Source organism: Limulus polyphemus, unplaced genomic scaffold, assembly GCF_000517525.1.
Source record: "Limulus polyphemus unplaced genomic scaffold, Limulus_polyphemus-2.1.2 Scaffold2646, whole genome shotgun sequence".
Classification (NCBI taxonomy): domain Eukaryota; kingdom Metazoa; phylum Arthropoda; class Merostomata; order Xiphosura; family Limulidae; genus Limulus; species Limulus polyphemus.
In genome coordinates, this window is record NW_013668256.1 from 145,611 (window position 1) to 168,223 (window position 22,613).

The 22,613-nt window shown below is 32.3% G+C and overlaps 1 protein-coding gene across 1 annotated transcript in view; it reads left to right on the forward strand.

Annotated features, from left to right (window-relative positions):
- Positions 1-22,322, forward strand: part of LOC106467524 (nucleolysin TIAR-like) — a 148,473-nt gene extending 126,151 nt beyond the window's left edge. Inside the window, exons 6-10 of the mRNA XM_013927888.2 lie at positions 2,422-2,509; positions 14,518-14,593; positions 17,015-17,192; positions 20,491-20,586; positions 22,207-22,322. Of these exons, the coding sequence (XP_013783342.2) occupies positions 2,422-2,509; positions 14,518-14,593; positions 17,015-17,192; positions 20,491-20,586; positions 22,207-22,322 (554 nt within the window). The remainder of the gene's footprint in view (positions 1-2,421; positions 2,510-14,517; positions 14,594-17,014; positions 17,193-20,490; positions 20,587-22,206) is intronic.
- The last annotated feature ends 291 nt before the right edge of the window (positions 22,323-22,613 follow it).

Genomic DNA, 22,613 nt, shown 5'->3' on the forward strand with positions numbered 1-22,613 from the left:
ATAAACACGTTTAGATTGAATGGTAATTTATAATCAGTCACAAGAACGTCGAATCTGAATCACTTGAAAAAAACACGGGGGTGCTTAACTTTTTTCCAGGTGTATATGTTTGTAACACAGTGTTTCCTGATTGTAACTGTGTGTACCAGCTTGTATTGTGTGGGATGACGAGTAATTATATATGTTTGTAACACAGTGTTTCCTGATTGTAACTGTGTGTACCATTGAAAAGGAGTGATACAAGTATAAGAAAATAAGAAAAAAAATGAAGTTACAGAGTTTTGGATCATGAGAAATTTACATCTCTATAAAATCGTAAAACTTGCTGCCTGTCCTAATCACTCCGTTACGCTGCTGGATTCCACGTTTTATTGACCCTACGTCATCCTTCACATATATTTGTCGAACATTAATTTCAAGTCTTTGTAGTTTGTTTCTAAAGCATTTGTCCAGGGTGTTTGAAATATTTGCACATTCGAGTCGAACCAGCACCCCTTGTCAAATTTGATAAAACCCTTGATTAATTCAAAGTCGACTCTTCCAGGTCTCCTGGAATGTTGTGACGTAGATCAAGATCAATCGTTTTGAAAGAATGCTTTAATGAAAACTTAAGATAGGAAAGTTTGAACTTGGTTTTTCTTAACGCACAAATTTAAACTAGCACATTTTTTAATGGTTCGTTAATATTTGACTCGTAGCTGAGAATATGACTACCGTGTGTATCAGAGTATATCGTGTAAAAAAATGATGAATTGAAAAATATCTATACACGTAAATACGTTTGATGAGATGTATTGATGTGTGATATTGATTGCAGTGCGTATCAGTTAGAGCGTGTGTAACTCTCAATAGAAACGGTTTTGTTTAGGTTTATAACTAACTTTCCTAATAGAACGTAACAAGAAGTGACAAACGAAGGGAGCTCAAAACTCTAACTCTAGGGGGCGGAGTCAATTATTTTCAAAAGAGTAGAGGTATCTATGTTGAAGGTTAAAGAACCTCAACTGGTTTGTAATTAATATAAAGAGTAATAATGGCTGGAGACGGCTTAAATGGGTAATGAAGAAAAACTTTAATATAAGTTTAACATAACAATAAATGTACAACGTTTCGACAAGGTTTTATCAACCTTGAAGAAGAATGGCCAGTTATACTTGATTTTTTTGTGATCCTTTGTGCTAATTCTTTCATCATGTCCTCCATATCTTGTCACTTTTGATCTTTAGTTTATCAACATAAAAGCAACTCCTGAAGTGAAAACATGAACCCTCCTAAAAAAAATAGTTGTGGGGCAATTTCTGTTTCTTCCATCAGTATATTTGAATTAAACATCCCTTTATCATCGATTTTATCTCCTCCACAATATTTTGTGATGATTGTTTTGTGTACTGTGATTTCTTTAAAATAGGGATACAAAGTTATCAGATGTATGGTAATGTAATTTCTGCAAAAGGTTTTCAAGTCAATCTGGTTATTAAGTCACCAACAGAGAGTTGATTAAAATCAGACAGTGCATCTCGATTAGGTACTTGTTACAGTTTTCTGATTGATGAGACAATGCTTCTTGAATCTCATTTTCTTCACTTATCCATCTTTCTTTTGTTTTCATCTACTCCTAACTTTTTGGTTAGGATACATTATTGAATTCTCACTATTCAGTGTCCCCAGAGTAAGAATCTTAGGATTCATGATTTACTTTAGTTTTTACACAAAAATACACCACACAATAGGGCTATGGGTGCATTATAAGAGTAACAGACAAATCTCTAGTCAGACAAGACTTGCTGCCTTCCCTCTACTTTATCAGTTCCAAATATTTACAGATAGCTTATTGTGTAACTTTGTGAAAAAAAAAATCATGCACATGGGCCATTTTGAGAGTGAGGCTTCACTGACTGACTTAGTCTCAGTAGAGGCACATGTGTACAGCTACAATATTCTCAGTGTGTCAGTTATTGTCTTCATGAGCCATTGGTAAAGTTAGTTTTTAGTGTGCTCTTAATGTTTGTTTTGTACAAAGTTATTTTGAAATCTATTTTAATGTATTAAGTGAGATGATTTAATTCTTGATACAGAAGAGAGTGCCAATACAGTGCACATTTCTTTCATTATGTTTATGAGGTTCTCTTTGTTAAACATTTACAATTTTAGCACTGAGTTAAACTGAGTTATGCTGGTTAGATGTCATATTTAACATGCTTATTGTATTTCAGTCTTATGATAAACTGGTTAAATATCATACCTATTGACTGTTGTTATTGCATTCAAGCATTAAATTAGACTGATTAGATGTCATACTATTCTTATTGTAGTTGAACCTAGAGTTTAACTGGTTAGATACATATTATAGTTATTAACTATTAGGTGTCATACTTATTAACCATTCGTACTATTAAGTAATAACATCCTTTTTCCTATTAGAACACTACCATATATTTGTTGGAGATCTGAGTCCAGAAATTGAGACAGCACAACTTAGAGAAGCCTTCACACCATTTGGAGAAATTTCGTGAGTGTGTTTTTTCCCTAAATTGGGAGTATTCATAGAAATATTGAAGTAATAAATTATTGGTAGAAATTATTTACTGAGTGTTTTGTTGTTACATGTTTGTACTTCAGGTTTTGGTTATGTATAAAGAGTACATATTTGTTTTCTACCATAAACTAATGAAATGTTTGAAATATTTAAGACATGATGTAATTTTTTTTTACCTTCTAAAACTTTTTGGGGATTGAGATTAGAATATTTACCTTAAAAATTATTAATAATTTATACACAATCTTTATGAAGATGAAGACATGAAGCATTTTAATTATTTTATACATTTAATTTTCAAACATAAAAAAGCACCTTTGTATTAAAGCAAACACATATAAACATCATACATACATACTTTTATATTATTAAAATAATTAAAACAACTACCATTACAACATTGGCTATTTTAAGTCTCTGAGTACTTTTCAGAAAGTGCTTGTACACATGTTTAAATAAAACAAAACATAAAAAATAAATTGTTTTATTCATGTTGTTTTGTTATCCTCCCAACTGAAAAGGTACAGGTGATTAATAATGGTGTCTATATGTAGAGGTTCACTTTTAACATGATGAAAAGACTTTTAAACAGCAGATTTTAATCAAACTTACAGGTCAAAAAACTTGTGGATGGGGTAATAGAACCTTATTGACTTGGGGGTTAAAATATTACCACTTCAAAGTAAAATGAAGTTTAGTTTCTGTGCAAAAGAAAACATAACCTCAAAAGATGGACACATATGCATACATATTTATCAACACCACAAAACAAAAACTAATGGCCATGGTGATAAGTTGTTATACTGGTGACATTTTTTTTATCTATACATTAGTACAATAATGTGTTTCAAAGTTTACAAATGAATTCTTGGGGAACATCAGCACAGAAAATATCTAACATTATCCTATTGATTTGACTTAACCTTCTGCATGATGTATGCCTAACATATTATTTGCAAACATCAAAATAGTTAAAATATATACATATCAATTTGAATTTCACCTGTAAGTAGATAGTTTAGGAGCTCCATATTTTTGAAACAAAAACCATGATTATTCTAAAGATTTTCATCAGAAGCTGTTTATCTTTTGTTATGTATATTTTGTTGTTTTCAAATCCCAAGAGCCAACCATCTTTCATCATGCTGTTTTCATATCTTACATCCTGTTATGTATATTCTGCTGTTTTCAAACATCAAGAACTATATTGTCTGATATTGTGCTGTTTTGAGAAGTCTTATATCTTCTGTTACATACATTTTACTAATTAAAATCCCCAAGAGCTATCTATCTAATATTGTGCTGTTTTGAGAAGTCTTATATCTTCTGTTACATACATTTTACTAATTACAATCCCCAAGAGCTATCTATCTAATATTGTGCTGTTTTGAGAAGTCTTATATCTTCTGTTACATACATTTTACTAATTACAATCCCCAAGAGCTATCTATCTAATATTGTGCTGTTTTGAGAAGTCATATATTTTACATTCTCTGATATATATACATCTTCTACTTATTCCAATCCCCAACCTCTAGCTGACTTTGTGCTGTTTTCATAATTAGTATGATATAAGATATTTCAGTTATTTAACATAAATCAATAGTGAATTTTAAAAAACGTTATTCTACTAATAAAGCATTTTTTAAGAGAATTGTAAAAAATCAAGTTTTCAAATTATTGCAAACTCATGTTGCATCTTATCCATCAAGTTGCATGTTTCAATCTGGAAGATATGGACTTAAAGTTCAAGTAAATGTGTCAGTGGAGTTGGTAATGTCTTCCAGTTTTGTAGCGAAACCACAGCCACAGTCACCGATTTCCTTGGGTATAGATGATGATGTGTAGTAATTGTTCAGCGATTGTCATTTTGTCAGGATGTGTGAACTAATTATTCATGCAGTGGTTGTTAAATTGTTGAGTAAATGTCATTTTACTGAGGATGTGTGGTATTTGTAATGATTTAGTCAGGATGTGTAAGCTAATTGTTGAGACTTGTTTTTTCCATATACAGAGATTGTTCAGTGATTGTTGTTTTATCAGGATGTGTGATCTAATAAGTTGAGACAATGTTTTTTCCAAGATACAAGTGGCAGTTGTTGAGTAAATGTTATTTTACTGAGGATGTGTGGTATTTGTAATGATTTAGTCAGGATGTGTAAGCTAATTGTTGAGACTTGTTTTTCCCATATACAGAGATTGTTCAGTGATTGTTGTTTTACCAGGATGTAATCTAATAAGTTGAGACAATGTTTTTTTCAAGATACAAGTGGCAGTTGTTGAGTAAATGTACACTTTTTCTAAATTTGTGAGTTGAGGGGTTGAAATGGCTCAGTAGTTGGTGTAATGAACTGTGATTCTGAGGGTACGTGGTATGTGTCCTGTTGCCACAAAATCATTCTACACTCTCTGGGGCTATGGATTTTAAGAGTGACATAGAGATCCCACTGTTCAGTTAGAGTAACTCGAGTTGGCAGCATGTGCCATTCACTAGCTGCCTTTCCTCTAGTATATTAATTCAAAATTTGTTATGGTTATGCACAGAGTGCCCTTGTATAGCTTTGTGTGAATTTCCAAAACGAATCATTGTTGATTGAATGCTACTTTTTCTAAACATACAAAGATTTGTTGAGTGACTTTTATGTTTCAGGGGATTGTGTTAATAGTTGTAATTGTTCGGTGACTGGTGTTTTCCATAGATTTGTGTGGTATAGAGTAAATGCTTTTTTGTTTGTTTTTTCTAGAAATGCCTTCAAATTTTTAGACGATGATTATTTTCTTTACACATTTATGCCTGTTGTTGACTGAATGTTCATTTGTTAGGATAGGAGAGGCAAGTTTTGACTAAATGTTGTTATTCTTGAGAATATGTGATAATTGTTGAGAGAATATTGTTTTTTCTAGAATGTATGTGTTAATTGTTCAAGGAATGTATGACAACCGATTTAATGTCCTTTTTCTTAGGTAAGTGTGTGTGGCCATTGATTAGTGAATGTCATTTGTCAGAGAATATATATTATAATTGTTAAGTGAATTCATTATGCTAGGTACCTGTGGTGAGTGCTGGGTAAATATGTGTTGTTTTTCCCACATAAAGCGGCATTTATTGACTAAAGGTCACTTGTTCTAAAAGTGTCTTCGTTATTAAGTAAATGTTGTTTTTAATGAAATGTTTGTGATAATTGTTGAATGTTGTTTTTCCTATATGTTTATTTATTCTTGGGTGAATGCTGCTGTTTTTAATGAGATATTTGTGGTAATATTTGAGAGAATATCATTTCATTTTTCTCGTATGATTGTATTTATTGTCGGGTGGATGCTGCTGTTTTTAATGAGATATTTGAGAAAGTATCATTTTTCTTGTATGATTGTGTTTATTGTTGGGTGGATGCTGTCGGTTTTTAATGAGATATTTGTGTTCATGTTTGATTAAATGTCATTTTTCCTATGTGTGTGTGTGGTTGTTGTTCTGTGAATGTTATTTCTCTTAGGTTTTGTGTGTGTATGCACTGTAATTGTTAAGTGTATTTTTTTTTCCTTTTTGTGAGGGTATATGTGGAAATTATTATGTGAATGATTTTTTTCTTTGACATGTTAGTGTTTAAGAAATATAAATTTTGTAAATTTGTAACTGTCGAACCATCATACCATCATCGTTTTTGACAATGTGCTTGTTAATTTGTGAGCAAACATTTTCTTTTCTGAGAGATGTGTTTGATAATCCTTGTCATTTGTCTGAGGGTGTGTGTGTGTGTGTGCAGGATTTATAGAGCAAATGATGTTTTTTGTTATTGTTTTTCAGGAGTATGTTAGGTATTTTTTCAGTGTACCTTGTTCTCCCAAAGATATGTTAATGAGTGAATGTCATTTTTTCTTATTAAAAACAACTAAAATTGGATAGATAAAAAACAACAATAAAACTGTGTTTCACCAGCATAAACATGATGTCATAAGCACTTTATTTACACAACATATAAAGTACACCTATTTGGTGATGTGATGAACATAACTTTGACCTAAGCATAAATGTAAACTTACTCCTTGCATTAGAGATTTGTATTGTCTTATTATAATAGCTTCATTTATTTTACTTTTATTTACATTAGTTTAAGAACAAATAATTTTAACAATATCATTTTCACTACAGTATCCAGTATCTTTAAAATGTTGGTAGACATTTGATGGAACACGTCCATGTTCTGCTATTTTTATACTTTAATTCCCTCGGTCTTCCCAATATAAAGACTGTTACTGTGTGTACATTGTGCTCTATAAACTATCTCTTTCTCAATTACAGTTGGTTTAATTATGTTTTGTAATATTATGCTCAACCTTTTTCCTGTTAAAAACAGCTAAACATAATTGGAAGTTTATATATCTTTTCTAGATATTTTATTTTTCTGTATTTTTTGTTGTTTGTTTGTTTTCTTCCCCATTTTAGCTGTTTTTAAAGTGTGTGGGATACTTCTAGTACTTGCTATTTTCCTTGGATATGGTGGTAATACTTAAGTGAGTGATGCTACTTTGAGAATATTCTTAAATATGTATGGTTATATTATTAAGAGAACATCGTTCCTCTAAGAATATGTGTGTGTGGTAATTGTTGAGTGAATGTTGTTGTTATGATGATATACACTAATTGATTTAATTATGGAAGTAATGATTAACACCAATAAAATGCAAATATTATGGGATTACTTTCCCTCTATTCTATGAAAATGAATTACACCAGAGAAAAGTAACATGTTGAAAGCTTACACTATGACTGGCTATCATACAACCAATCAGATAGTGCCACACCTGCATAAAAACACAGCCAGTCATACTACTCCAAGCAGTAGTGTGATGATTGAACTCATAGCTCTTGGATCAGAATTAACACATTAAAAAGGGGTATAATTTGAAGTTTTTTCTGGTGAAGTTTACCTCATGCTACAGATTAAGGTAAAATCTCATGTTTCATTAGGTATTATATTGAATTTTGAAAAGGTTGTATGGAACTGGAACAACTGACAACGGAAGTGATTGAGGTAGAAAACTGAAACTATTCAAAAGTAATGTCAAGTAATTCAGATAAGATGTTGCCAATGGCCTACTTTGGAGTATGGACATGAATGTTACTTCCAGGAGAGTAAGATACACATTAACACGAAGTGATCCCAGTGGATGTGTACCTGCTCAAAATTCACTGCTGAGGAGAATTACCCAAGCTAAAAGGCTGAAGTGTACATCAGAATTCCATCAATGTGATGAGCAAAGCTAGAGGATGGTGCTATTTAGAAACAAATATATTTCTTTAACAACAGTGATAGTTTGTCTGATGACATATTGGAGAAGGGCATCATAACTAGTGTGTACCATCTACAAAGAAGCATGCTGTGGGACAAATACAAGTGTGGGCTACATCTCAGCCTACAGTGTTGGAGATCTACACAAAATTGATGGCACCCTATCTGCTGATGGGTACAGACATTATGTCATTCCTTCAGGAACAATACCTGTTGGACAAGAATTAATTTTCCAGCAAAACAGTGATTCTAAGTATGCTGGAGATTTGATGAAACAATACCTGATAGGTAAATGAGGTCTTTGGAATGATTGGCTTGAACAAAATCCTTCAACTATTCACTTTTGTATTTTGTTATACTGTATTGTACTAATAATACATTGACTATTTAAATACAATTATTCAGTGTTTGTGACTTATTTGTGTATCACTTCTGTATGTCAATTTATTTCCAATACTATATATGTGATAAATGTTGTTTTCAGTGAATGTCGTTTATTCTTAGATATCTGCTGTAATTGTTGAGTGAAATTCTCTATTCTAGGATGCATATGACAATTATAGGGGGAATGTTAATTTTCTCTAAGTATATATGCAGTAATTTGTAAGTAAATGTCTTTCTTTTGTTCCCTCAGGACATGTTTGATAACCATTTAGTGTTAATTTTTTTTGGTTTGTTTGTTTTGTTTTTATCAGGACTGTTTGGTAATTGTTGAGTAAATGTCTTGTTCTCAGATGTTTGGGAATCGTTGAGTGAATATAAGTTTTTTCTCATGACGTATTTCTCATGATTTCTGAGGGATTATCTTTTTTCCCCTCAGGATGTGTTTGGTATTTGTTGTGTAAATGGCTTTTTTTCACGGGACGTGTTTGGGAATTAAGTGAATGTCTTTTTTTACAGGCCATGTTTGTTAATTCAATTGTGTAATTGTTTTTCGGAAATATGCATGATAAATGTTGAAAGAATAGGTTCATAGCCATGTATTTTGAAACGAGAAAGCTAGGCTTTTGTTTGTAATAATGTTTAACCTTATAGCTAAATTACTACGGTAAAAGAAAGTATATTTTTCACCGCATCGTTTCGCCAGAAAATAACTTACTTAATCCTCTTTTCAGAGTCTTCGCTTATTGTTCGTTCTTATAGTTAAAGAATTTACAGAGGGCGTAGTTTATTTAAGGTTTCAATCTACAGGATATTGGTTGTTAAAATCATAGTTTCACGCTTCGATTCTTTTACCAGAAATTTTGCTTTTGTTGAAAGTGCGTGGCTTCGAATGACTTTAGAAGACTGATATAAAATTGAATTTATTGTGTTACCGTGATGCTATTGTTACTTTGGAACGTAAAGTTTGAAAACTTTAAGAAGATTGAATATTTTATTTTTTTACAAACCAACGTACTGAATTCTGGTTATGGAAAAGAAGTAGTTTACGGTCGATCCGATCGTTAACTTTTCTATCCACTCTCGAATATATTTAACTGCTGGTAAAAACAGCAGAAGAAAAAGAAAAGAAGCCGAATTTTCTAAAATTGAGGCGATTAGGCTTAATGTTAGGAAGTCATTAAAATGTTTAGAATAGTTCTACTATTTCGATTGTGGCCTTATGTCCATAGCGGAAATGTTCTTGATATGTCTTTGAATTCGCCCATTCCCTAAACGGTGAGCTGAATGTTTTTTCTTGTTTTAACGAACACCGTGATAAAAATGTAAGGTTTGGAGTAAAAGTATCGACCACTACTACGTCTGTCGTATATGCCAACTGACCTACTTTCGGTAGGACAGTCCTTCTTAGAAATAAAATATCCTCCTTCCTACTCAAATGTCAAGTAGAACGCAAAATATCCTACATTTCGATACATCTTTGTTTCCAAGTCTACAGGCGACATTTGAACAGTGCTTCTCTGAACTACGTAATGAAAATATTCTATTATAGCAGTCATTCCGTTTCTAATAATATATTGCCAAATTATATGGATTTTAGCAATATTGTTGATAGTTTGAATTTAGATAATGTTTTAGAAGAATTATTCGAAGAATTTGTACCAGTTAGAGAGAATTTTCATTTAATTGCGTCCAGTGAAATGTGATAGTATCGTATATATTTAGCATTCCAACATCGTCTGCTTTTACAGAAAGAATATTTTTTGTAATGGGATTGAAATGGCGACCACAAAGAAATCGCTGCACTATTGATTTACTAAGAAGCGAATTATTAATTTATATAAATAACAAAAGTTTGTGCTCTGAATTCTATGAGAGAATTTTAAACAATAAAACTTTATTGATTGCTGCAAAGGAGTAAAGAAAATATAAATTTAAAATGGGAAAAAAACTAAAGATAATTTTTTGTGTTTTCTATTATGTATTGTTACGACAGCGGAAGTCACCTGCCGCTGGTGACACATTATGAATTTCTCAAATGATCGGGGAGGCCCGAGTGTATTCAAGACGCCCCCTTCTTTAGTATACAAGCCTGGCAGCGAAAACGGGCGGCATAAAATAAAAATGCATGTTTTATATTCGTCGAGAGCGAAGTTATCGAGATTGTGAATTGCTGTGATTTATAGCGTGTATTATAAAAGTTGTTTAGTTTAAAGTGACGAGAAACGTACTGATTGCGGGACTACTGTGTACTAAAAGTTTATATCGAGGAAAAATAAACTGGTTTAATCAAGAAGGGAATTGTATCCGTGAAGTTCCTCGGAAAGAATTTATACCAGAAATTAACAAACAGTCAGATACGTAACAGTATATATATAATATAGGTGTCTTTTTTTTCTGATTATATTTATTGTAAGATCTTATTTAGTATTAATAAAAATATGTGAAACGTTTCCTTTGTGTTTGTTTTACTACCAACAGTTATCGAGTTTTATTTCACTTAGGTTAGGGGCTGTCCATGTGACTAAATGTGAGGGGGAGTGTGGTCAAAAGTCGCATAAATCGTTTGATGTCCTTTATCGACGGCCCATTACAAAAAAGTCCTACTTCAAAATTTTCAAGAGTTGGCAACCCTAATCGTATCCCAACTAGGCCTGGTATTGGGCAAAAGGCCTTTTCTACACTGAAAACAGCAGATATAATGTGGTTGACATGTTACATTCATCTTTACTTTCATTTATAAGTTCTAATGATTGTAAATTGAGTGTTAAAATACTTACGTTTATTTTGCGTAGCCTACAAAGTCGTTTCTTTTTGAGTTGTTACATGTTACAGATGAGAAAATGTATTGTAAACCAGTGATCTCCAGTAGGCAGCCCATGAGCCACATTCGTGGCTTGATGTATGATCAGATATTGCAAATGTGAGCAGAACTGTATTTGGGGAATGATTTATTACCCCAACAAGCTTAGGTCTAGCTCTTGCTTTTATGGTGATTATCTAGTTTTCATGTATGGAAAATAATTGGGGATCACTGTTCACTAATGGCAATAAAATTCCTTATCTTTTGATTGTTTTGTTACAGGGGAAATATTTTTGTTTAAAAGATTTTGATATTTTACAATTTTCAGATTAACCGGAAAGAGTAGGATTACAATACTACAATATTGTTCAAGTTTTCAATGGTACAACACATCAGTTTGGTTAAGCTAAATCTCACTTGAAATCTGAATTTGAAAACATTTTATATATCAACTCGTCATCTAACTTTTATAAAAGTCAGTGTGTGTCACATCACATCATGCTTGATTTTTCGAAATAGGAGGAGTCATAAAAGCCAAAATGCCTTTATTCAGGTAGAATAGTTTGATTATTGCCTGCCCATTAGGATTTTTGTAATGGGGTGCAAGGAAGCCATGAAACCTTATAACTGTAGTGAGTGTTGGTATAATAAGCCTAAAGTAAAGTAGTAGTGAGGGATGACCTAACCTAGAGCCAAATACGTAAAATTTATCATGAAATTAAAAATATCAATTGAACTTTAAACTTAAATCATTTCTGAATTAAGCTATTTTCTGTTATATCACCAAAGTTTTTAATATAAAAACAAACCTCTTTAATGAAAGGAGACTAAATTAAGATATCAACAAATATTTTCAGTTTTGTTATCTATACATTTCATTTTATACTTTTGTTGCTAAGCTACATGACATAAAAGCTAATGTTGGAATGTATTGTTACCAAAATGCACTGGCTTTTCTATATATATATATATATTAGAAGTTGTTAATCTGATTTTTATCAATAATTTATTTATTTATTCTACGAATACACCACAAATGATCTTAATTTTGATTAGCTCACAAAAGAATTTGCCAATGTTTGACTGCCTCAACTGCACTTTTCTTCCTCTTTGTTAGCCAAACTTGATTTTGCAAAAGTTATTTATTTCAGTTAGCAATGAAATGTAAGGTTAGGGTATACTATGGGGTAGGGTGGTAGTACTTGCCCCATCATTTTTGAAGGGCTCTACAGTAGGTGATCTTATAGTTTAAACATTATTATGCATTCACATTTCCATAGTAGCAATATAACTAATCAATAATATTTCAATTATAAACAATATTACACATTCTTATACCAAAGCAATAACATAACTCATAATATTATAAACAATGTTACATAGTCATATACCCACATAAAATAACTGTATGACACTGTTTATGCTCTGTCTCATACATACACACATACAGTAATATTATAATTATCATTAATGTTATAACCTAAACAATATTACATAGTCATATACCCACATTATTGTGGTCGGTATACAGGTGCTCTGTTTGATGTCTTCTGGACAGTAGCAATATCCCTGATTTTGAAAAATGTTCGAGAGCTTTAAACAGCTCCTGCCCACCAGTACACATGAGCTGTTAGTTTGCTGGTATCTTATCTCTATTCTTTGTTTACAAAATTAGACAGTAAAAGTTAAAGTACCAGAGACATAGCAGCTGACAGGGTCATGTAAAGTTATCTGTGATCTTGTCCTATGTAAACAGCATCATGACAAACGTGACAGGGGCTCTAATAAAGCAATGTAAAACATGAAGGCCTGCACTAGGTATCTAAGGTTTTCTTGGTCGATAGACAGGTGTTTTGTTTGATGTCCTCTGATCAGTATACAGATTTTCCATGTGATGTCCTCTGTCAGTAGGTGTCTAAGGTTTTCTTGGTCGATAGACAGGTGTTTTTTTTATGTCCTCTGGTCAGTATACAGGTGTTCTGTTTGATGTCCTCTGACAGTAGGTATTTAAGGTTTTCTTGGTCGATAGACAGGTGTTTTTTTTTATGTCCTCTGGTCAGTATACAGGTGTTCCATTTGATGTCTTCTGGCAGTAGGTATCTAAGGTTTTCTTGGTCAATAGACAGGTATTTTGTTTGTTCTCTAGTCATTATACAGGTGTTTTGTTTGATGTCCTCTGGTCGGTATACAGGTGTTCCGTTTGATGTCCTCTGGCAGTAGGTATCTAAGGTTTTTTTTGGTTAGTGAATTGATTCACATGATGTTTACTACAATGAGTTACTTCAAGTGATATTCACTACAGTTAATTACTTTTATGCAAGTACTTCTCCAAACACTCATTTCATTTTGATTTTATCTTAATTTTTTGCTTCTGATATAAGTACTTGTACTATTTCAAGAATGTTTATTGATTCATTTTGTTCCTCTAAGTATGAATATATATTTACCCTTATTTATTAAAACTCGTACATGGCCAAGCTGTATCAGATCTAATATTAACTTAAGTTTTTGGACCATGAATTGAGAAAAATATATGGATAAGACTAATTTTTGCAAATAGTGAAGTAATTGCAGCTAATCTTTCCATTTCTCACTAGTACAGTATATTATTATAGAAAATACTGAAGGTATGCAAGTAAGCTGTACAATGACCAAGTATTTTGTATTTAAACAGAGCAATGTACCATATTTTTATGCTATCATAAGTTTACCAGTGTATGACTGTGAAATAATATTAAAATGTTCTGTATTGCTTGCCACAATTTGGTCAAGTTGTTTCATTTCCATTTGACCTCGTTAGTTTACATATAAGTCCATAGAGCCTTAATAGTTTTAACATTGGTACTCTGTGCAGTCCATGCCATAATTTTGGTGTCACCTTTTTCCCTTCTAGGCATCATTTCATCACATTTGTTGCATTAGCAGTAAAAGTGCCATCAGTTTTGTGTAGCTATCCAACACCATTGGCTGAGATGCAGCCAACATTCTGTTTGTCCCCAAACATGCTTCACTGTACATTAACCATGACACAGTTTTCCCAGTTAACAGATTCTGTTGAATTTGTATTCATCTGTAAAGAGTACATTCTTCTGGTGGCTTTGATCATTCCATTGATTTAATCCTGGTGACCATTTCTGACTTTATTTGATTATCTCTCGTAAGTAGTGGTTTTTGAGCAGCTAAGCAATAGCTGAAACCACTGCACAATGATATGTATTCTTACTGTTCTGGAAGAAATATTCAAACCAATACTTACAGCTAGAACATTGTCAAGATATCTACTTGGATTGTCATGTATCATTTAAAGAGCATACTCTGAGTTACTTAATAATTATTCATGGTTAGTTTTTACATACTACATAAGTTTCAGATGTTGTTTATCTCTCTACTGTTTTTCAGTACTAACTTCTAGTTATGTAGTAGTAATGGTTTTGTGGAAGTTTTATAATATAGATATATATATATAATTCTCTTTTGCTATTAAGTTTTTCTTTTTTTACATTTTTCAGAGATTGCCGAGTTGTCAGAGATCCTCAGACTCTCAAATCAAAAGGTTACGGGTTTGTCTCCTTCGTTAAAAAAGCAGTAAGTAACAGGATTTCTCTAGTCTTATTTCACAAGCATTTACAGTTTATTCTATTGAAGACGTAGGATTTTGAAAATTCACTTTTTTAGTGTTCGAACCTAACAATTTCCAATCTTGTTATTCACTTAACTTATCTGATATAATAAATTTTGTTTTAGTTAGGGCCATTGTTGCTTAAAACTAAAATTTAACACAAGTATAAAATATGCTGTTAAATTATCTTTTTGCCATAAATTTCCTGCTTCATATAATGGCCATTAGTTGCTTTGGTAGCACAGGCATCATTTTACCTAATAGGTGAAAAACCACAGTAAGTGGAACAAACTGTCAGAAGACTGATATTAGGGAAACTAGTTTTGACATGTTTGTGCATCCTTGTCAGTCTTCAAAAGACAACATGAAACTGAAGAGGATGCACAAATGTATCAACTAGTTTCTCTACTATCAGACTTCTGACAGTTTGTTTCGCTTATTGTGGTTTTTCACTAATTGCTATACACGATATTGTGTTCTTTTATTATTAGCTATCTAATAGCATTATAACACTTTGAAAGACTTTACATGAAAAACTGTACATATATTTATCATTAATATCCACATCACTACTATACATAATTTTGGAGATAATTATGTATAAATAGTAAGCATTGGAACTCACTATCAACAAGGTTACACTGATTTATGTAAAGAATTTTATGTGTAAATAATACACATTACAACCTATTAGTTAAACATTACAGTACTTTGAACAAACAAAAATGAAATGAGCAGCAATTACATAGTTCAGCGTGACACTTGTGGAGAAAATGACTGATCTACAAATGTAGCACATATAGAAAAAATGATGTTAAAGACTTACTCTTTTGGTTTCAGATAAGCTCACACAGCTTTTTTTAGGGGTTTATATGCTATCCAGGAGAATTGAGATGGATGTAATATGATTGGTTGGTGGGTCTTGTTTTCATCAGTCTTTTTTTCTGCAGTTCTTATGTTCTTGTCCCATTATGTATTCCAGTTTCTTCAATGTAGAGAGACCTATATCTGTGAAGCTGGAAGACATTTTGGGATAAGAATAATAAAACATAAATAATACATAAGACTAATGAAAACATAGAATTTTGCCCTAACACAACATGCCATGTTGACTGGACATAATATAGACTGGGACAATTACAAACATATCAGATATATTCTGTAAAATAAGAAAAGGCAAAGAATCTTTCTACATCAGAATGATGAAACCATTATTAAACAGAAACTCGGTCCTGGAATTCATCAGTTTGTGGCTATCATTGGTCAACTCATCTCTTGTTCCACCAATCACATTACAAGAATTACCAACCCATCATGGTCACCTCAATGCTTTCAGGAAGCATATAAAACCCAGCAAAACCAGTGCAAGAGAACCTGAAGATGAAAGACAGAAGTCTGTTAAAATGACTTTCCATTTGTGTTAATATTGTAGATTAGTTTTCTGGAACTTTCTCCAAAAGTGTCACACTGAACTAGTCAGTTATTGCCCATTTTGCCTTTGTTTGTTCATCATGAAGACTCTGCCAAAATTATCTTTAAAAGAATTATAGAAATTCACTATAACCTTCACTGTTATTTATAGTGTTATAGCACAACTACTTACTCCATGTAATTTATTTGTTTTGTTGTTGTATCAGCTAAAATTTAAATGCTTGAATCTGAAAGTGACTGCTGTGTAGCAGGAAAAACTTGATAATACAAAAAGAATTGTTACATGGTATAAAACTGAAGATTTTTATTTTTTCCTACATATTAAACACATTATGAGCCTCAAAGAATACCTAATGTTATGTAACCATAACAACTTGCTATAGATACTCCTGCCAGACATAGATAAAACACTAGTATCATCATAAACTTACAGTTGAAATTATCAGTATTTAACAGAACAATACTTAAGAGTGTTTCAAAAAGTGTGTTGATATTATTGAAAAGACACAATTGTTGTAAATGTAATAGAAATGTTAAATTAGACTGTGCACATAGAGCCTTGAAAGCTAACTCCACTAATAAGGGCAAAAAAGCAGTTGCTTGAGTACCCTGTGCATGTCACTGCACATTTGATTTATCTTAAAATATTAATAGAAAAGCAACACATAGCCACAAATGATTTCAGTACAGTGGATTTTTAAAAGTTGCTATAAACAAAGTGGTGCAACATGGTCACAAATGATTGCATATAGCTTCTGCACCAGTCAAAATTTGGTTTTTTCACATTCTGGATATTTTCTTACAGGATGTATAAGACATGATTTTTTTTAAGAATTATTTAGTCAAGAAGTCTCTAACTACACAGTAACCTTCCATTAATAGTACTTGTTTTTTTGACATTCTAATTTTGTGATTTACATAGAGTGAAGCTAAAACAAGTTTTAATCTCTTTCCAGGATGCTGAAGTTGCTATTTCCCAGATGAATGGCCAGTGGTTGGGAACCAGAGCTATTCGAACAAACTGGGCTACCCGTAAAGTATCTGCCAACAGAAGCCAGTTCGAAGGTACGTTGTGTACTATTGACACAAACTGGGCCACCCGTAAAATATCTGCCAACAGAAGCCAGTTCCAAGGTAAGTTGTCCTGTTCATTATTGACACAAACTGGGCCGCCCGTAAAATATCTGCCAACAGAAGCCAGTTCAAAGGTAAGTTGTCCTGTTCGTTATTGACACATACTGGGCCACCTGTAAAGTATCTGCCAACAGAAACTAGTTTGAAGGTATGTTGTCCTGTTTGCTGTTGACAAAAATTGAGTCAGATGTAAAGTATTGACCAACTGAAGCCAATTTTGTAAGCAAGTTTTACAGTTCACTGTTTATTGTTTTATATTGGCATTGAAAAGTTTTTGTAATGACATTTTATGAGTTATTGTGTATAATAAACTTGAGATAACATTAACTGGATGTCTTATTATTTTGTTTGTTTCCTTATGCATGGGTTAACTGATGAAATGTGTATGTGATACTGAGTAAAACCGTTTTTTTAAGGATTACAGAAATATTACAGGGGTTGAGTGTATTATGTTAAAATAATTTTGGAATCTTATCATTCTGTTGCAGCTCATATCTCCATGTTCAGTCATGTTCCATTTTATGATTGTGCATTTTGACAATAGCTTTTCAGTGTAGTTTCCATTACAAAAGCCTGTCATGTCTAAAGCACACCCTTTTGCATGCTTTCTATGAGCCACCTTGTGTATGAAGATGAAAGTTTCCCAATTCTCCTTTCAATAGTCTGACAGCACAAAAATGCATAGATGCAACTTGAATGGTTTGTCTTGATATGGAATATAATGAATAAATATGTTTCATTTTCCTGCTGCTTGAGCGTCAGTTGAACATACATGTTGTTGGAGCAACTTGTGTACATGTGGTTTATTTTGTTTTTAATGATGGAAATTCTTCTTGATTATTTTGCATACTGTTGTTGTCTAGAGTATGTGAACGGCTTTTGTCACTGATCTTTGTGTTTGTAGATTCTCACTTGTTACAACATGCCACACACTTAGTTTGCCATGGCTGAAGTATAACTTGTTACAGGTCTCTTTCTGGATAGTCTTCACACCCCAAGTTGATCCATATCCCTTTGTTTTTCAATTCCATTAAGTAGAAGGGATACCCTCCAAATCAAAGGAAACTAGAGAGTCTACTCCCCCTACTCAAAAGCTGAAGCCAATTCCCATTGATTTCACTCCTATCTATGAATTAGCAAGAAGAAATCCAAATGACCAATACTTTGTGCTCCTATGAACAATCCCAAAGAACAAGATTATCCAATCATCTAGTCATGCATAGCATCATCATATTTATGGAAGTCCAACAAACATTCCCTACCCTGAAATACAAAGTTACAAATACACTTGAAAGAAATTTTTGCCAGTTTTAGCCTCTTATGAATTAAAAATTTGTCCATGATAAAGGTGATAATTGTTGAATCTAAAGTAAGGTAAGGGCTCGTTCTGCAAACTCCTGTATCTTTTCAATTCCAGATACTTAACTGGCATAAAATCCAGTTATGTTTATTTTAGTAAAAGGGATCAAAAGTCATTCTGTATATATATATATATATCTTCTCAGATAGGGGTTTATCTTGTTCTAGGAAGGATCCATTAAACCCTCTGAATCTCAACATCTGATAAATAATTATATATATATATATAAATTGTCTAAGATTAAAAGCCATAGACTTTCAACTTTTATGAGTGAAAATTCACTAATTATCATTTATCTTTCATGAGTAATAAATAACAGTAACTGTATAATGTCTGTTCAAAATTAATATTCAACAGACATAGATACAACTCAGTAGTTCTTTAATTCATCTTGCTTCTTTGCCAAATAGACCAATTATGTATAAATAATGACTTGCAAAAATAAAGACCAAAGCCACTGGCAATTGTCAGAAACCAATTATTTTTCTTTCATTTATTTACTGGCCTGACTGTCAGAACCAGGATCGTAAAGTAACCCCTGAAATCAACTTGTATCAAATGATGTTCACTGATAGGATGGGGATGGAAATTCAGACAGTCATACCAGCTAGAAAGGTTTCTTCAAATACCTGTGGTGGACTTTAATTTTATCATAGTATTTCAGAAGGAAATATTTTTGACAACTGTCTTCAACCTTTTACACATTATGGATAGCCTAGACCTCATTTTCATACAATAACTGCCCCATGGCTTAGCGATAAACCTGAAGGCTTATACTGCCAAAAACTGGGCTTCTATACTGGTTGTGGGCACAGCAAAGATATCCCATTGTATAGCTTTGTACTTAACAATAAATAAACAAGTAAATAAACTTTCAGGAATTTGGGCATAAAGGATCCCTTACAATGAACAAATAATCTTTCAACCACTTGCATCTGTACGTTTTTCCTTTATTTAAAAAAAAAAAAAAATTAAATCGTTATTTATCTTTTAAAACACAATCAAAATGAAGGTATTCTACAAAAGATGGGGCTTTTAGTAGAGGTTTAGGGCTCTCAGTGAAAGAGAATGAAATCTGTAAAGGCCCATGAAAGTTTGTTATAGACAAAAAACATGACATTAAATATACATAACAATAATGCTATTCTTCCCAGGTCACTTGTTCTACACATGTAACGGTTGGTCATTCCCATGAAAAATAATGGAAGTTATATCCTCAACGTCTCCCCTGGTCCTACGTATGCTTGTATACACATAAATTTTGAAAATTACTTAACTAAAGAGAATTGTATGCAGGCAGAATTTTAACATTCTAATTTTGGTTGAAACTTGTTCTCTAGAAAATAAACCTAGAACAAGTATATCTTCTTAAGTCAGAATAGTATAGTTCTGGATAGGTATGTTGTGTCTTATTTACTTCTCAGTTTCAAAACTTTTACTCTATAGTGTTGGATGAGCTTTATTGAAAACACACGAGCCTGAAGAGTATATTAACAGATGAGTTATTAATTCACATTGTTTTTAAGTAATAACCTATTTCTCTGCATTTAGTAAGTCTTTTTAGTTATGATGTCTAATACAATATTCTAAATCTTTCAAACCTTGTGAAGCATTATATGGCAGCAGTATCCAGTACATTTTGTTAGGTTTTGTTTTCTAGTATATCGATCAAGTTTGTTTGCTATGCTGCTCTATGTATGTTTGTTTCTTTTATTATTTCCACATGTATACAGTTGGGTTACTTTTGAATAGAAGTTCTGAATTATTATAAATACACAATGCACATTTTTTGAATAATTTTCACCTCGCATAGTTTAATCTGTTTTTATTAAAGAACAGTACTGCAGTAGAAATACAGATTTTGCAAGGGGTTTCCATAATCTGACAAATAAAAAAATTCTATGCTGATTTGTTATATCTTCTTATATGTTCTTTAAGGTAATTCTCAAGCTCTTAGTTTTGATGAGGTATATGCCCAGTCAAGTCCAACAAACTGTACCGTGTACTGTGGGGGCATTAGCCAAGGACTTTCAGGTGAGTTTTATACCATTATTTGGTTGTTAGATGCATTAGTGATAAATTATGATACCCGCGTTTTAAGTGTTGTGTGTTTTCCTTTATGATTTTATTGGTCCATATTGTTGTGTTGATACTCGCAAGCACCAACTGACCATAAATTTAGATATCCAGTATTAAACAATTTAATTCATTGTTGTGTTAGATGGAATACCTTAAATTTGATATATCAGCATCACTGTTAGTCTAAAAACCTAGTTAATGATAAGATAAACAGTAGTTACCTTTTAATGAAATACCTTGAAAGCTTTCTAATTAGAAGAATTTTTGCTTCATCATTGCATAATTTCATCTTCTGTCATTTTTGATACTGGAATCATGTTTTAACTTTAACAAGATATTAAGTGTAATCTTCTCATGATACATAGCAGGCAACAAACAGTTAATACTAACCACAGCATGCAACTAATAATTAATACTAATTGATTTTTCTCATCTAAGTTGATGTGCAAAATTAGTAATAAACACAAATATTTATTAATATTTGTGATCACGATGATATGTAAAATACACTGGTTGGCCACTTTATTAGGATCTACACACATTTCTCAAACATTTCATTTATTTGAATTTTTCAAAGGAATTTGATTTGTCAGGAGATTAGTTGAGGACTATAAATGTAGAGTGCTACAAGGGTTAGTATGCATGGTAAAAGGCATGAGAAAGAATGCCTCCAGATTTCAAAGCAATATGAGAGACCATATCTTTGACCATCCATTCAGAAATATATTTCATCAAAGCTCATCAGTAGAAAGTAAATACAACTACCACCAAGGTAACTGTGGTCATCAACTGCTGGTGACTGATTGCAGGAAAATATTATTGTGCAGGCTTTTAAGATTTAATGGGTATCAGGCATGTTCCAGTTGACTTAATATTTTAAGTATGGCTGGAATTTGATGTTATAAAAACTTTTGAACAATAACCAATAATCAGTCTACAAAATGACTTATTTTATATGCAAAGAAGAAACATGGCTCGAATGGTGTAAACTGTAGATGTTTGATGTTGCCTGAGGAGTTTTGTTTTTTTCTGTAGTTATTATGAAGTTCCATAAACACTTGACTGTGCTTGTGTTGTTTAGAAGGTGAAAGATGCATGAAATGGGGGTATCATTGTTGTGGTAAAGGTTGGATGGTGTGATTCCTTCGTAAAAGCAAATAACAACTAAAGTGTACCTAAATGCTTTTGCCATTTGTATCCACCAAAGGTTCTTCTATACCATGATGAGTTCAGATGGTCCAGTGCAATATTTGGTGATAGTCTTAATAAAGTAGACTAACATCTAAAGTGTACCCCACCACTGTTGTCATTTATATCGTGTGTTTTGTGCAAAGGCTGTTCCACACCATGCTGAAGTCAGGAGAAAGGCTGTCTAGTGCAGTATTTGGTGGGAGTCTTAATAAAGTGGACTGTTGGTTTATTTGTATTTGTTTACTTAAAAATATATATTTTCTAGTACGTATTCTCAAGTAATACATAGTTTCAATATAGTAATAATTTTTGTGTTTCATCTGTATATACAAGTTGTCATGGTTATTCTGAGCTTTAATATTAAAGTTGATTTTTCTTTAACAGATGAACTTATCCATAGGACTTTTATATCCTTTGGTCCTATACAAGAAATAAGAGTTTTTAAAGACAAAGGTTATGCTTTTATCAGGTATGTGTACATTTTTCTACACAAGAAATAAGAGGTTTTAAAGACACTGGTTATGCTTTTCAGGTACATGTACAAGGTCCTACACAAGAAATAAGAGGTTTTAAAGACACGGGTTATGCTTTTCAGGTACATGTACAAGGTCCTACACAAGAAATAAGAGGTTTTAAAGACACGGGTTATGCTTTTCAGGTACATGTACAAGGTCCTACACAAGAAATAAGAGGTTTTAAAGACACGGGTTATGCTTTATCAGGTACATGTACAAGGTCCTATACAAGAAATAAGAGGTTTTAAAGACACGGGTTATACTTTATCAGGTACA